This window comes from Octopus sinensis, linkage group LG28 (genome assembly GCF_006345805.1).
Source record: "Octopus sinensis linkage group LG28, ASM634580v1, whole genome shotgun sequence".
Lineage (NCBI taxonomy): Eukaryota > Metazoa > Mollusca > Cephalopoda > Octopoda > Octopodidae > Octopus > Octopus sinensis.
The window spans coordinates 19,586,853-19,604,438 of record NC_043024.1 but is presented as its reverse complement, the minus strand read 5'-3'; the positions used below and the strand labels follow the sequence as shown (position 1 = coordinate 19,604,438).

Sequence of the window (17,586 nt, the reverse complement as noted above, 5' to 3'; positions counted from 1 at the left end):
ATTGTTAGCATGCCAGGCAAAAGTACTTAATGGCCTTTCATCTGTCTTTACATTCTCAGTTCAAATTCTACCAAGGTCAGCTTTACCTTTCATTCTTTCGGGGTCGATAAATTAAGTACCAGTTACGCACTGGAGTCGATATAATCGACTTAATACCCATGTCTGTCCTTGTTTGTCCCCTCTATATTTAGCCCCTCGCGGGCAATAAAGAAATAGGTTTTATACGTACATGGTTGAATGACATATGCCTTGGGGGACACCACTTTCTCTTCTTTGTTTACTGGATCACTGACAATGCATTGGTACCAGCCATAATCACCGTGGCGAACATTATGCAGAACTAATGAAGGGCCTGTCTGGTCACGACCATCAGGTTGACTACGGACATCATGGCCATTCAGTGTCCATTCGTAGTGAAGTTTATTTTTTTGTGGCGATTTTGCAAGGCAGCTTAGTGTGAATGATGATTGACCGAGGTTCACAACGGCATTTTGTGGATAGCGAACAAATTCTGGAAATACACAAAAAAAAAGAAGAATTGAATTAAATAAATACATATACATATACTCTTTACTCTTTTACTTGTTTCAGTCATTTGACAGTGGCCATGCCGGAGCACCGCCTGTATTCAAGCAAATCGACCCCAGAATTATTCTTTGTAAGCCTAGTACTTATTCTATCGGTTTCTTTTGCCGAACCACTAAGTTACGGTGACGTAAACACACCCAGCATCGGTTGTCAAGCGATGTTGGGGGGACAAGCACACACACATACATATATAATATATATATATAATATATATGTTATATATATATATATATATATATATGTGTCTATATATTATAATTTATATATATATGTATATATATATATATATCATATATACATATATACATATATCACATATATATGACAGGCTTTTTTCAGTTCGGTTGTCAATGCGATGTTGGAGGGGACAAACACACACACACACACATATATATACATATATACGATGGGCTTCTTACAATTTCCGTCTACCAAATCCGCTCACAAGGTTTTGGTCGGCCCGAGGCTATAGTAGAAGACACTTGCCCAAGGTCCCATGCAGTGGGACTGAACCCGAGACCATGTGGTTGGTAAGCAAACTACTTACCACACAGCCACTCCTGCACTCATATGATGGGCTTCTTTCAGTTTCTCCCTACTAAATCCACTCACAAGGTTTTGGTTGGCCTGTGGTTATAGTAGAAGACACTTGCTGAAGGTGCCGTGCAGTGGAAAATCAGATAAGCAAAATGAGAAAATTGATGTTTATTCAATTACTTAACAGCTGTTTCATAACCCATGTTAATCATATAAAAGTAAAGAACTCCTTTGGTTATGAATGACCATAGGTTTCCACCTAGAAAGTTCCCCTTTGAGGAACAAGTCTGGGCAAGGTTGTTTGTGGAAGATCAGCAATCATTTGTGAGCATGTTCTAATAGCAAGCTTTCCTTGCTTTGTTGCCCAGGGGAAGCATTTTCAGTATTCATTTATTTCTGGCAAGACGTTGCATGAACAGGAATAATGATATCTAATCAACAGACTTTATTTATCTTCTCAAATATCATCATCATCATCATCATCATCATCGTTTAGCATCCGCTTTCCATGCTGGCATGGGTTGGACGGTGCAACCGGGATCTGGGACGCCAGAAGGCAGCACCAGGCCCAGTCTGATCTGACAATGTTTCTACAGCTGGATGCCCTTCCTAACGCCGACCACTCCGTGAGTGTAGTGGGTGCTTTTTACATGCCACCGGCACAGCTGCCAGACGAGGCTGGCAAACGGCCACGAGCGGATGGTGCTTTTTATGTGCCACCGGCACGGAGGCCATGAGAGGCTGGCAATGGCCACAATCGGATGGTGCTTTTTATGTGCCACCGGCACGGAAGCCAGTCGAGCCAGCGCTGGCAACGGCCACGTTCGGATGGTTCTTTTATGTGCCACCGGCACTGGTATCACAGCTACAATTTCCATTGATGTTGAATATATAATATATAATATATAATATGAAACTTTGTTTAACTTCCTCCTCCCTTTCCTCCTCCTCATCATCATTTAACGTCCGTTTTCCATGCTGGCATGGGTTGGACAATTTGACTGAAGACTGGTAAGCTGGGAAGCTGTACCAGGTTTCAATCTGATTAGCCATCGTTTCTATGGCCGGATGCTCTTCCTAATGCCAACCACTCCATGAGTTTAGTGGGTGCCAGTTATATAACACTGGCATCAGTCACGTCTGTGATCTCACTTGGCTTGACAGGTCTTCTCAAGCATGGTGTATCACCAAAGGTCTCACTCGTCACTGCATCCGTGAGGCCCAAAGTTCAAAGGGTGCTTTTTACGTGCCACCAGCATGGGTATCAGTTACTCGACGCTGGCATCAGTTATGACTATCATTTCATTTGGTTTGATGGGTTTTCTGAAGCACAGCATATTTCCCAAGGTTCAAAGGATGCTAAAAATAAAATCCATAGAACAGCTTACTCAGGAAATTAAACTGTAAGTGGCTGAGTACACCACAGACGTGCATACCCTTAATGTAGTTCTCAAAGAAATTCAGCTTGCCACAAAATGTGACAAGGATATCCCCTTCATATACAAAAAAAGAAGGTGGCGAGCTGGCAGAAACGTTAGCACACCAGACGAAATGCTTAGAAGTATTTCGTCTGCTGTTATGTTCTGAGTTCAAATTCCGCCGAGGTCGACTTTGCCTTTCATCCTTTCGGGGTCGATAAATTAAGTACCAGTTACGTACTGGGGTCGATGTAATCGACTTAATCCGTTTGTCTATCCTTGTTTGTCCACTCTATGTTTAGCCCCTTGTGGGTAGTAAAGAAATAGTATAGCCCCTTCATATACAATTACTATGCATGTTTGCCAGCCGAGTGGACTGCAGCAATGTGAAATAGAGTGTCTTGCTTAAGGACACAAAGCACCAGCAGGAATCGAACTCTTCACCTTACAATTGTGAGCTGAATCCCTAACCATTGAACCATGCACCTTCACTAATCACAAAATATGCAATCATGTATCACTCGTAGCAGAAACAAATCATTTTCACAGGCTTCTTTCAGTTTCTGTCTACCAAATCGACTAACAAAACTTTCGTTGACTCGAAGTTATAGTAGAAGACACTTGCCGCAAGGTGCCATGCAGTGGGACTGAACCTGGAACCATGTGGTTGGAAAGCAAACTTCTCACCACAAAGGTTTTCCTGCAGCTACCTGTCTGTCCATTTGTCCATTCATCTATCTAGGTTGCTAAGTAACTATCAACTTATCCCTCTCTCTCTCTCTCTCATTCTTTATCTATCTATCTATCTATCTATCTATCTATCTATCTATCTACCTATCTATTTCTCTTTCTCTCTTTTCTCTTTTACTTGTTTCAGTCATTTGACTGCAGCCATGCTGGAGCACCGCCTTTAGTCGAGCAAATCGACCTCGGGGACTTATTCTTTGTAAGACCAGTACTTATTCTATCGGTCTCTTTTGCCGAACCGCTAGATTACGGGGACATAAACACACCAGCATTGGTTGTTAAGCAATGCTAGGGGAACAAACACAGACACACAAACACACACACACATACATATATATACATATATACGACAGGCTTCTTTCAGTTTCCATCTACCAAATCCACTCACAAAGCATTGATCGGCCCGGGGCTATAGCAGAAGACACTTGCCCAAAATGCCACGCAGTGGGACTGAACCCGGAACCATGTGGTTGGTTAGCAAGTTACTTACCACACAGCCACTCCTATCTATCTATCTATCATTTTTCTCTCTTTCTGTCTCTATCTATCTATCTATCTATCTATCTTTTTAATGTATCTAATTCATCTACCCGACCGCCTATATATCTGTCTTTGTAGCAAGCTTCCACTACACAATATCCAGTACCAAAATTCTTCTCAGAAGACATTTGTTTTCTTAAGACTACCACAGAAGTCACTGAACCTAGTTACCTAGACCACAAAGTTGTGGAACAAAATTTAACCCCACTCATACCATTACCAAATTTCAAAACAATATATATATAGGCGCAGGAGTGGCTGTGTGGTAAGTAGCTTGCTAACCAACCACATGGTTCCGGGTTCAATCCCACTGCGTGGCATCTTGGGCAAGTGTCATCTGCTATAGCCCCGGGCCGACCAATACCTTGTGAGTGGATTTGGTAGATGGAAACTGAAAGAAGCCTATCATATATATATATATATATATATATATATGTATGCGTGTGTATATGTTTGTGTGTCTGTGTTTGTCCCCCCAACATCGCTTGACAACCGATGCTGGTGTGTTTACGTTCCCGTCACTTAGCGGTTCGGCAAAAAGAGACCGATAGAATAAGTACTGGGCTAACAAAAAGAATAAGTCCCGGAGTCAAGCTGCTCGACTAAAGGCGGTGCTCCAGCATGGCCACAGTCAAATGACCGAAAAGAGTAAAAGAGTATATACATATATATATATATATATATATATATATCAACCCATGCTAGCATGGAAAGCAGACGCTAAACGATGATGATATATATATATAACGAAAATAAAAAAATAATTAAGCGAATGATAATAACATAGCAAAAAAGATACGCATTGTCTCTGTCACATTTTTATTTTCCTATTTTGAACAGACGCCTGACTTTTATTGTACAATTACTTGCCCAATAAATGCTATGTTTGAGACAACATTGATAATAAATGGGTTTTTTTTTTAATGTAGATTATATTTATGGTATATAAATTATAGCACCAGAGATGTCTCAGAATAATCATGAGCATCCAGAAGTAGGGGTAGCAGTGGTTAAGATGTTGGTTTCTCAACTGCTTGGTTCAGGGTTCAGTCTCAGTATTGCACCTCAGGAAAGTGTTTTTTATTATTTTTTTAATATGGTTCTAAGCTGTCAAATGCCTTGTTAGTGGATTTGGTAGATGGAAACTGAAAGAAGCGCATCATAATATATATATATATATATATATATATATATATTATATATAATATATATATATATATATATATATATATATATAATAATTATAAAAATAATAATTAATTGAGGAAATACTATTCCTAACTTACAGGGAAAATTTCAATTTAGAAACACTAAATCAAATTTCACAAAATATAATATATAAATATATAAAATTGAGAAAAACCTACCTTTTATCAATTCAAAATGAACAATTAAATTACACCATCTAGAAATTTTACACGTAATAGAAATATTAAAATTAAAATAACAATAATATGCTGATGATTAAGTAAATTGCAAAATAATAATAAAAACGAATATATTTGATGTTTTTTATTATTATTTTGCAATTTACATAATCATCGGTATATTATTGTTATTTTAATTTTAGTATTTCTATTATATGTAATTTTCTAGATGGTGTACTTTAATTGTTCATTTTGAATTGATAAAAGGTGGGTTTTCTAATTATTATATATATATATTCTTTTACTTGTTTCAGTCATTGTAATGCATGTGGCCTTGCTGAGACCTTGTCTCAAAGAATTTTACGTAGTTGAAAGAATTGAGCCTAAGACATGTTTTTCTTCAACCTGCTACTTATTTTATTGGTCTCTTTTCCCCCAATGCTAAATTACAGGGATGTAAACACACCAACACCTATTGTCAGGTAGTGTGGATGCACACACACATATATGTGTGATGGGCTTCTTTTAGTTTCCATTTACCAAGTCCATTCACAAGGTTTTGGTCAACCTGAGGCTATAGTAGAGGACACTTGCTCAAGGGGTCATGCAGTGGAACATTAAATAAGAAAAATGAGAGAACAGATGCTTGTTCAATTCATTGACAGCTATTTTGTAATCTATGTTAATTACGTAATCAATGCTACATCATCCATCACACATATAAATAAACAAACAAATATATACAGAGATACACACTTATGTATAATTGTGCTGTAACATAACCAACAGGCTACACTTCAGAATATTTCATGGCAAGTTAAAACATGTGTACAAATGTGTGTTTGTGTGTGAGAGTTGTTGTCTCCCTGTCATATCTTCACGGGATTGTTGTAATGAGGTGTCATCATCATCATATGAGTAGTGCTCTTCATTTGCAATCTACTATGAAAATATGTGCAGCCATGGGGGAATATTAACTTACTCACAAACAGGTGAGGGTTGGTGACAAGAAGGGCATCCCGCCTAAGAGAAAATCTGTCTTAATGTATTCAATCTAACTCATGCAAACATGGGAAAACAGACGTTAAAATGATGATAATGATGCTGACGATGATCTAGTGATAGAATATAATGAAAAGTGCCAGTGTAATATAACCAGCCAATATCTTTGGCATTGGCACTCTGACTATATGGCACCAGCTTTGATAGACTGGTCATGTTTAGTGAACTATAGACCATTGGTTACTCAAAACGCTGTTTTATTCTCAGATGAAGGATGTGAGAACAAGGAAGGAGTTTTGAACACATATCATCATCATCATCATCATCATGATTGCTTTAGCATCAATTTTTCTATGCTTCCATGGATGGATTGGATGAAGTTTACAGAGGTAGTGTTTCTTCAGTGGGATGTCCTTCTAACCACCAACTCTTATCAGTTTCCAAATAAGGTAATATTTTCTCGTGGTCAGACATGTTTGCGTAGAATATTGGAAACAAACAACATTCATTTACAGCAATCAGGCACAGGAGTGGCTGTGTGGTAAGTAGCTTGCTTACCAACCACATGGTTCCGGGTTCAGTCCCACTGCATGGCACTTTGGGCAAGTGTCTTCTACTATAGCCTCGGGCCAACCAAAGCCTTGTGAGTGGATTTGGTAGAGGGAAACTGAAAGAAGCCCGTCGTATATATATGTATATATATATATATATATATATATATTGCGTGTGTGTGTTTGTCCCCCTAGCATTGCTTGACAACCAATGCTGGTGTGTTTATGTCCCCATTACATAGCGGTTCAGCAAAAGAGGCCGATAGAATAAGTGTTGCTCGATTAAAGGCGGTGCTCCAGCATGGCCGCAGTCAAATGACTGAAACAAGTAAAAGAGTAAAAGAGTAATCACATACTGTCAAGACAAGGACACACACACACACACACACACGCACACACACACACACAATTTGTTCCTTCTCATTTTAATCTTCCAAGACCATTCACAATGCTTTGGTCATCTTGGAGCTATAGTAAAAGACACTTGCACAAAGTGCCAAGCTGTGGGATTGAACCAAAAATCTTGTGGTTGAGAAGTAGACTTCTTAATCATGTAGCCACACCTATGTACTTAAAGGGAATTTGAAAAAGTGTGGCTTCACTTTATAGGAGTGGAAATTGTTGGTAAAGGGGACAGATCATCTATAACGAAGAATGAAACCTCAACTCTTTGACAAACTAAACCCCTAAACCCCTAAATGTGAGTAAGGAGGGCAGTAAGAAGTTAGCAGCACTGAAAGCAGTGCAAAGGGACCAACACAATGCCTTTTCTGTCCGTGATTAAATTTTTGGATCCTACATTGTTCTGCTTAAGCACATGCAGCCCATTGTAGTCAAATCTGGTGGGCAATGTTTGAACTTAGGAGGTTGCAAGTGCATCATAAAGGGACACAAAAGAAAGTACACAAGTTTTTAGATCAGTATAAAAACATACATAAAGAAAAAAAACATATTCAGTCAAGAATGATTGTAACTTTTATGAAAATGCTTAGAATATTGAATAGATAGATATGTATGACTTTAAGTATAAAGATTACACCAGGAGAAAATCTCATATTAATAATGTTAATACTAAAAAAACACATATATATATGTATGCATGTATATACACAGACACACACACACACATATATATATATATGTGTGTGTGTGTATGTATATACACAGAGACACACACACACACATATATATGTATATGTATGTATATACATATATATATATATATATATCATGAATTATATTTACCACTTAAATGTGGCTAACCCCTAAGGGTGGATGCTCCTGGGCTACAAGCTACAGTAGCATCCATCCTTAGGGGTTAGCCACATATAAGTGGCAAATATACTTCACGATGTGTTGCAGCTACTGTTTATACCTTGCTCAGAGATTTATTATTGCTTACATATATATATATATATATATAATAGAAAGACAAAACAAAGGAATATTATCTGGTATAATGCACCATTCACATATTTCAGAGCTACCCATATTCCTCAGAAATTCTTTGCTGCGCTGGATAAATTTTTCTCCCTTTCAAGAAATATGGGAAATTATTCAATTGTCATAGTATAAAACTTCATATTTTTCCACCAAAAATTTAACTGAGATTATAGTAGCGCACATTAAATAGGGAATTAGGAAATATCTCAATCCTAAATCAATAAACAAGAATAAAATAATTAATATGTATTGTGAAATTTACTCTAATGATAATCTTCCTGAAATAATTTCAATTCTTTAAGTGAAAGTAATTCCAACTCTGATAATACAGTTAAGATAACACCTAGTAATAATATTAATTATAATACTAATAATCCTGCCTTAATACCTACTTTTGAGTGGAGGATTTGTATTAATTCTTTTAAACATGAGTGCCACATACAAGTGAATATATGCAATTTGTAATTTTAAAAACAAAATTATATGTCCTTTACAAAATCAGTGTTTTAGGAAAAATACAGTGTATCAATGTAATGTAATAACAGGGGACCATACGTATTATTACATAGGTGCATCTGCTACAATTTGGAAATCTCAATTTCATAATTATTCTCAAATGTAAATCTCCAAATTTTAGTAAATGCATTTGGGATTTAAAAGATAAGAAAATTAAGTATCATTTAAAGTGTTCCATTAGGTACGCACCATCATATAATACTGGTAATTTTAATTGTAATCTTTGCCTTGAGGAAATGTGTAATATAATTATGTCTAAATTAATATTATTAAATTATAAAGGTAATTTTACATCAAAATATTCTCACAACTATAGAAAAACATTTAAATATTTCAATTCTAAATAATCCATTAATTATAACTGCTTTTCATATAATATATAATTTTTCTAAAAAATGTTTAGCATATTTAATTGATAGATAACTAATTGTCATGACATAGAATTCCTATGTTTCTGATTGTCTTTATGCAGAATTCATCTTTTTATTCTTTTATTCTTTCAATATGTACTGATATCATCAAAAGTTAAATTGGCTTTCTTAAAATATATTTACTCTTTACTCTTTTACTTGTTTCAGTCATTTGACTGCGGCCATGCTGGAGCACCGCCTTTAGTTGAACAAATCGACCCCGGGACTTATTCTTTGTAAGCCTAGTACTTATTCTATCGGACTCTTTTGCTGAACTGCTAAGTTACAGGGACGTAAACACACCAGCATCGGTTGTCAAGCGATGTTGGGGGGGGGGACAAGCACAGACACTCAAACACACACACACACACACACACACATGTATATATACATATATACGACGAGCTTCTTTCAGTTTCCGTCTACCAAATCCACTCACAAGGTTTTGGTCAGCCTGAGGTTATAGTAGAAGACACTTGCTCAAGGTGTCACGCAGTGGGACTGAACCCGGGACCATGTGGTTCGTAAGCAAGCTACTTACCACACAGCCACTCCTACGCCTTTCCTAACATTTTTTAACATTTTTAAACATTTTTTGTATACATTCGTCTCCTGGAACTATTTTCTTAGTTCATTATGAATTTAACCAATTTTGGATTGCCTTGATAACATTGTGTTAACATATATTTCCGGATATATTAATTTGACTGATATTTCCTCTCTCTGAATATGTTGATACTACAGAAAAGATCACTGGTATTGCGAGGTGCAATCACCAATTAAAGGTCTAATTTTCTCAATTCTTATTCTTGTTGTCTTGCATTCAGAGTTTCTTAATTTTCTTCGGGCTCTTTTGCCGAACTGCTAAGGTACGGGGACGTAAACACACCAGCATCAGTTGTCAAGCGATGTTGGGGGGAACAAAGACAGACACAAACATATATACCCACATACATACACACACACAAACATATATATATATATATATATATATATATATATATATATATATATATGTATATATATGTATATATATATATATATATATACATATATATATACGACGGGCCTTTCAGTTTTCGTATACCAAATCCACTCGCAAGGCTTTGGTCGGCCCGAGGCTATAGTAGAAGACACTTTCCCAAGGTGCCACACAGTGGGAATGAACCCAGAACCATGTGGTTGGCAAGCAAGCTACTTACCACACAGCCACTCCTGCGCCTATTCTATACATTTTCCAAAAATAAATTTACCCAAGCCTATAATAGAAAATATTTGTCAGGCTACTCTCCAGTGAGATTGAACTTGTAACCATGCAGTTGCAAAGCAAAGTTCTTAACCACACAGCTATGTTTGCACTACATCGGTGCATAAGGTTAGTATTTAAATTTAATTGCAAGAATCTAAAATTTGCTATTAAAAAAGTCTATTTTAAGAAGTCTTAATAAAATTGTTACATAAAATCGTTTTAAATGAAAATTCATTTAAAATGTGATGGTTTTATTTGGTGCCAAACATATTGAGTGAGAAACAGTGATTTGATATTTTGAAGAACATGAAATAAGTTAAAAATAGAAGCAATAACACAGAGGTTGGCGTTTTCAACAATTCCTCATTCTAAAGAACGGAAATTATATAAAACGAATATAAAACTAGGTTTTCTTTTCTTAAAGAATCCTCACCGTAACTAAGAAGAATATGGATACAGACATGTCTTTGAGTTTACCAAGTTTGGAATTGTACAAGTCTGTGCACTAAAATGATACAGAAAAGTAGAACATCTAATTCTTCAGCTTTCAAATTACTCTGTCAAAGAAATGCTTGTTTATTCACGTTGCTTTGAATTAATCATGTCTTATCTTGAAGCTTTGAGATTTCAATGATGGGGTTGTCTATTCGTAGAATGACAGTGTAAGGTAGGTGTGAGAGGCTGGATGTGGCTAGGCTGAACATAAAAACAGGTTGAAATATTTGGGTCTGATATGGTTGGTTTAACCTTTTAGCATTCGGATTGTTCTGTGAAAGGCAATGCTTATTTCATCTCATTCTTTTTAATTTATCATACATAATTTCATAGCTTTGAGATTTTGATGATGAAATTGTTTATTTTTAGAATGACATAGTAGGGCAGGAGTGAGAAGCCAGGTGGAGCCAGTTTGAACATAAAATGTATTGAGTATTTTGGCCAGATGTGGCAGGGTTAAATTCTAATGGGTTAAAAAATGGGTTTCCAAAGTTTTTGTGGTCACATCACTATGACTCTATGCTGAAGGTACGTGACATCTCACTGTTCTCATTTTGTTTCGTTGATGGTTGCAGAGAAGACAGTGGTTTCAGGAGTAGAGATCACCTGCTGAATTAGGTCTGTCACTTCTGTGTTCATAACCCTTCAATGGTGTGTCTGGAAGAAGCCCAACATCTCCCTAAGGACCAAGATCTGTCTTTTCCACATGCTGGTTTTGCCTGTCACCCTCAACAGTGCTGAGACTTGGACCGTCTTCAAACAAGGCCTGAACAAACTCGAGATGCTTCAGATGCAATATTGTCATGAGATCATAGGTGTCTCCCTACATGACCACATCTCAAGCAACAACATCCAGGAACAAAGCCAACAGCAGCAGCTGACCATTGATGACCAACTCCAGCATTGGCTACAGTGGTTTGGCCATATCTGCAGGATGAACACTAGAAGACTATCACACCAAATTTTGTGGTGCCAGTGACGATGCATCAAAGAATCCAATGCAACACATCAAAGAAGACATGTGGAAGCAAATTGAGGTAGACCTGAAGTTGCAGAGCTTCGACCTCGAGTGTGTGCTGATGCCAGCAGAATGGGTTGGCAAGCATGGAATAACATCCTCAGCAGAGTTTGTCATCCAGCAGTACCCACATCAGCCACCCCTTCTGGTTGCCAGCTAAGGATTGAAGAAAAAGAAGAATGAAGAAGAAGAAGAAGAAGAAGAAGAAGAAGAGAAGAAGAATGAATGAATGAAGAAGAAGAAGAAGAAGAAGAAGATGAATGAAGAAGAATGAAGAAGAATGAAGAAGAAAGCAAAGAAGAACTAAAAGGAAGAAGAAGAAGAAGAAGAAGAAGAAAGAAGAAGAAAGAAAGAAGAAGAAAGAAGAAGAAGAAAGAAGAAGAAGAAGAAGAAGAAGAAAGAAGAAGAAAGAAAGAAGAAGAAAACGAAGAGGAAAACGAAGAAGAAAGCAAACAATGAAGAAGAAGAAAAAGAAGAAGAAGAAGAAGAAGAAGAAGAAGAAGAAGATGATGGTGATGATGGTGATGATTCAGGCATGGCCAAGTGGGTATGAAGTTAGGTCTGCAGCTTTGTGGTACGTTGTGTAAGCATCTCTTCTATCTTCTGCAATGGTTCTGGCATAACCGATGCTCTATGAGTGAAATTAGAAAATGGAAACTGTACAGAAGCCTGCCATATGTGTGTGTGTGCATGTGTGCATGTAAGTCTCTATGTGTCACAACTTGAGTGGAACAGTGGTGTGATGCTTATACTCTCTGTTAACACCAACTCTGCTCTTTCAAAAGGCAGTGGAATAAAACATCCCTTACTTGAAAAAACAGATGAAGGCCAGTGCTAGGAAAAGCATCATAATCACCATCATTATTTAATGTCCATCCATGCTTGCATGGGCCGGACAGTTTGGTAGAATCCAGCATGTTGGAGGACTTTGTCAAACTCTTATGTCTGCGTCAGTATGGTTTCTATGGCCAAACGCCCTACCTAATGCCAACCCCTTTACGAAGTGTACCAAGTGCTTTTGCATGGCACCAACACTAGTGAGGTGGCCTAGTAGCTGGCAAAAGAAAGATAAAAGCCCTTTAATTCAATGGAAGTATAGTAGGAAGTAGGGACATGGCTTTATGTGGAGACTAGCTGTTGGACCCAGCATTGCTTGTGTTTTCCGTGTTGAAGTTAAGCCCACTTCTGACCTTGTGATAAAATCTTCTATGTTCCCTGTGCCAACTATTACCCATTAAGATGTTATATCTGGTTCGGAAGGGATTATACCTGGTTAACGCTTTCAGCATACCCCTACATACAGGACTGTCTGAAATCACAGTCAAACTTTTGGGTGTTCCTCAACATGGTGAGAGTGATGTTTGTTTATTTCTCTCCCCTTAATGTCACTCTGTGTCCACAATTGATCAGCGTGTCCAATCTCAGCGAAATCCAAAGAAAACTGTACTTATTTAATCGACCCCGAAAGGATGAAAGGCAAAGTCAATCTCAGCAGAATTTGAACTCAGAACGTAGTGATAGGTGAAATACCTATTTCTTTACTACCCACAAGGGGCTAAACAGAGAGGGTACAAACATGAACAGACAAATGGATTAAGTCGATTACATCGACCCCAGTGCATAACTGGTACTTAATTTATCGACCCCGAAAGGATGAAAGGCAAAGTCGACCTTGGTGGAATTTGAACTCAGAATGTAGTGGCAGACGGAATACCTATTTCTTTACTACCCACAAGGGGGTAAACACAGAGAGGACAAACAAGAAGAGACAAATGGATTAAGTCAATTATATCAACCCCAGTGCGTAACTGGTACTTATTTAATTGACCCTGAAAGGATGAAAGGCAAAGTTGACCTCAGTGGAATTTGAACTCAGAACGTAACAGCAGACAAAATACCAGTAAAAATTTTGCCCGGTATGCTAACGTTTATGCCAGCTCACATTACCTTTATCTACATGACCTTATGCTTTGTGCTGGTAGGTTAGGGTTAGGGATCCATAAAATGATGGCTTGAAATTTAGAAATTTCTTTATGAGGAACCTGTAAAGTGGAACAGTTCCAGTGGTACAAGAAAATTTATCAGTCTTTTGTCATGGAGACCTTATGACCTCTTGACACTGATGTACCCCATGAAATCTCTACAATGGACAAGAACTTAGTGTGTAATATTCTGACAGACATTGTAATAATCTAAATTAACTAAATAATTAAAAATTGTCTTTGTCTTTCAAGAAATATTTTAAATATTTTCTTTCTTTGTGCCATCACAGTTCCAAATAATGGTTGAAAAAGAAACCCAAAAAAAGAATTTATAAAATAAAGAAATGAAAAACGAAATTCTATGTTTTATGTATGAGAAAAACTTCAACAGCTTTCTAAAATTATCTTGATTATAAAAATATTATTGCGCAAAAAAAAAAAACGTTTTTAGGAGTTTTATCTTTGGTATTTTTTGTTTTTAATTTTTGCAGTCAGTTTTAAAACATTACTATACAAGACTTGCACAAGCAGAGAAAATTCTGCATAGACTGCGAAAACGGTCTTGGAAACAAAATAGGAAATCCAAAATGATTAATAATTGCAATCATATTAAAATTCCATTTCCGAAGAGTCTATTTTTCTTCATTTCTTACGCTACTCTCAAAACAATGAATTTAAAAATAAAACAAAAAATATATAATAAAACAAAACAAAACAAACAAGAATTAGCTTGGAACCGTTTGCAACAGTTCCAGTTTGGCTCATAACATATCCATAATTGTTCCGTGTTGTAGGATATACCGAAAACAGGAAAGGCTGGTAATTCCATTCTTTGGTTTTTGTTCTAAACAGACTGGCAGTCTACCAGGCACAACAGACATCCCTTTAATTACGAAATATTATATATCATCATAGGGATTGCCGTATAAAGGAAGGAGACAAAATTCTGAGCCTTTTATATCAACTACAGATTTACTTACTACTACTACTACTACTACTACTACTACTACTAATAATAATAATAATGATGATAATAATAATGATAATGATAATAATAATAATAATGATAATAATAATAATAATGATGATAATAATAATAATGATGATAATAATAATAATAACAATAATAATAATAATAATTGTAATAATAATAATAATAATAATAATAATAATAATAATGATAATAATAATAATAATAATAATATTAATAATATAATAATAATGATAATAATAATAATAATAATAATAATGATAATAATAATAATGATAATAAAAATGATAATAATAATAATAATGATAAGAATAATAATAATGATAATAATAATAATAATAATAATAATAATAATAATAATAATAATAATAAGCCCTGACCCATCAATGGCTAGACCCATCAATGGCTAATGGCCTCTGGCTTAAAATCTGAAACAGAGGGGTTTATCATAGCAGCTCAAGATCAATGCCTACCAACAAGAAACTACCAGGCCAACATATTAAAGATCAGAAGCAGTCCAACGTGTCGTGTATGCAAGCAACAAAATGAAACCATTGACCATGTGGTCTCCAAGTGCAGTCTTCTAGCGCCTACAGAGTATCTCAACAAGCACGATAGAGCTGCACAATATATTCACTGGGTAATCTGTAAAAACCTGGATTTGCCCCATGAAAAAAACTGGTGGGAACACAAACCACCCCCAGTGCTTGAAAATGACCACATCTCACTCCTCTGGAACTTCACCATTCAAACTGACAGGAAGATAGATGCAAATAGGCCAGACATCATATTGAAAGACTTCAAACAATCGATATAAACGTATCTGTCAGGACCTACCAAAAACTGTCCCAATCGATATAAACGTATCTGTCAGGACCTACCAAAAACTGAGCAAATATAAAGATCTTGAAATAGAAATCAGCAAAATGTGGAAGCTGAAGACTAAAACAATACCTGTTGTCATAGGTGCCCTGGGAATGATAGCAAAAGGGGCTGATAGCTACCTAACTCAGATACCAGGAAACCCAAAAATGGCAGAAGTTCAAAGGATAGTGCTCATGGGAACTGCTCATATCCTACGCAAAATACTCTCTATGTAACCTCAAGGTTTAAAACAACCATAATTTTCGGTTTAAAAAAAAAAAAAAAAAACTTTTTTTTTTTTTTAGACATTCATTAGTACAACATCCCCACCCCCCAAATATATGGCACACTAGGCATAACAACAACATGAACTTCCAACCCTGTTGTCTCTTGAGGTCTCTGGGCGAGACTTGGAGCCAACTTGTACAAATATAAAGCAAAAGTCAAACATAGAATAATAATAATAATAATAATAATAATAATAATAATAGTAACTGAAACTATAACAACAATAATACTGATAATAATTGAAGAAATAATAATAGTAATAATAACAGTAGTAATGGTGGTAGTATTAATAATAATAATACTCATGATAATAATAATAATAATAATTTGCAGAAAGAGACCCTATGAGAACTCTGACAACAGGATGCTGTCCGCTCTCACAGAATCAACCAGAACAAACAAGACCAAGTGCTCAGAGAAGTAAGACAATAATAATAATAATAATAATGATAGTAATGATAATAATAATAATAATAATAATAATAATAATAATACATTGTTTTGTCTTGGTATAAAAGATGGGCTACAGCAAATATTCTGCTCAATACCACAGATTTGCTTGTGAGTTGTTTGACCTTAACCAGTTGAGCATGTCCCTTAGTGGCTGACGATATGTGCATCTCTGATCACAAGCAGAAGTAGTGGGGGAGCATCATAGCCATGTGTTGAGAGGAATTCTTTGGGGTTTGAATAATTCACCTCTGGAAACAGGGGTGTTTCGTTCAACATCCTTAAACAACCCTTATTCAGGGACCTTTTGAGCGGGATGGGTTACTCGATCTGAAGAAAATTCTAACTGGGCCCCACCTGCAAGGTCATGTGCTGTTTATCTTGATATGAGATCACCATGTCGCGCACATATGGTTGTGATGCATGTGCCTGGTGTACCCTTATCAGACGGGTAGTCATGATGGGTATACTGGGCTTAGTATATTTTACCCCAGTGTCACTTTGATGGCATGCTCTGCTCGCTCACTCAATAATAATAATAATAATGATAATAATAATAATAATAATAATAATAATAATAATGATGATAATAATAATAATAATAATAAATAATAATAATAATAATAATAATAATAATAATAATAATAATAATAATGATTTCAAATGTTGGCACAAGGCCAGCAATTTCAGGGGAGTGGGTAAGTCAATTGCATCGACCACAGTACTCAAGTGTTAATTATTTTATCAACCCTTAAAGGATCAAAGGCAAAGTCCAGCATCATCATCATCATCATCATCGTTTAACGTCCGTTCTCCATGCTAGCATGGGTTGGACGGTTCGAACAGGGTCTGGGAAGCCAGAAGGCTGCACCAGGCTCCAGTCTGATCTAGCAGTGTTTCTACAGCTGGATGCCCTTCCTAACACCAATCACTCCGAGAGTGTAATGGGTGCTTTTTACGTGCCCCCTGCACAGGTGCCAAGGGAGGCTGGCAATGGCCACGATCAGATTGGTGCTTTTTACGTGGCACCGGCACGGAAGCCAGTCAAGGCGACGCTGGCATCGGCCACGTTCAGATGGTACTTTGTACATGTCACCAGCACGGAAGCCAGTCTAGGCGGCGCTGGCAAC

General features: G+C 36.6%; 1 protein-coding gene across 1 annotated transcript in view; it reads right to left on the bottom strand.

Annotated features, from left to right (window-relative positions):
- The window catches only part of LOC115225742 (roundabout homolog 2-like), a 571,297-nt gene that overhangs the window by 266,289 nt on the left and 287,422 nt on the right, over window positions 1-17,586 (bottom strand). Inside the window, exon 2 of the mRNA XM_036514525.1 lies at window positions 230-511. Within this exon, the coding sequence (XP_036370418.1) occupies window positions 230-511 (282 nt within the window). The remainder of the gene's footprint in view (window positions 1-229; window positions 512-17,586) is intronic.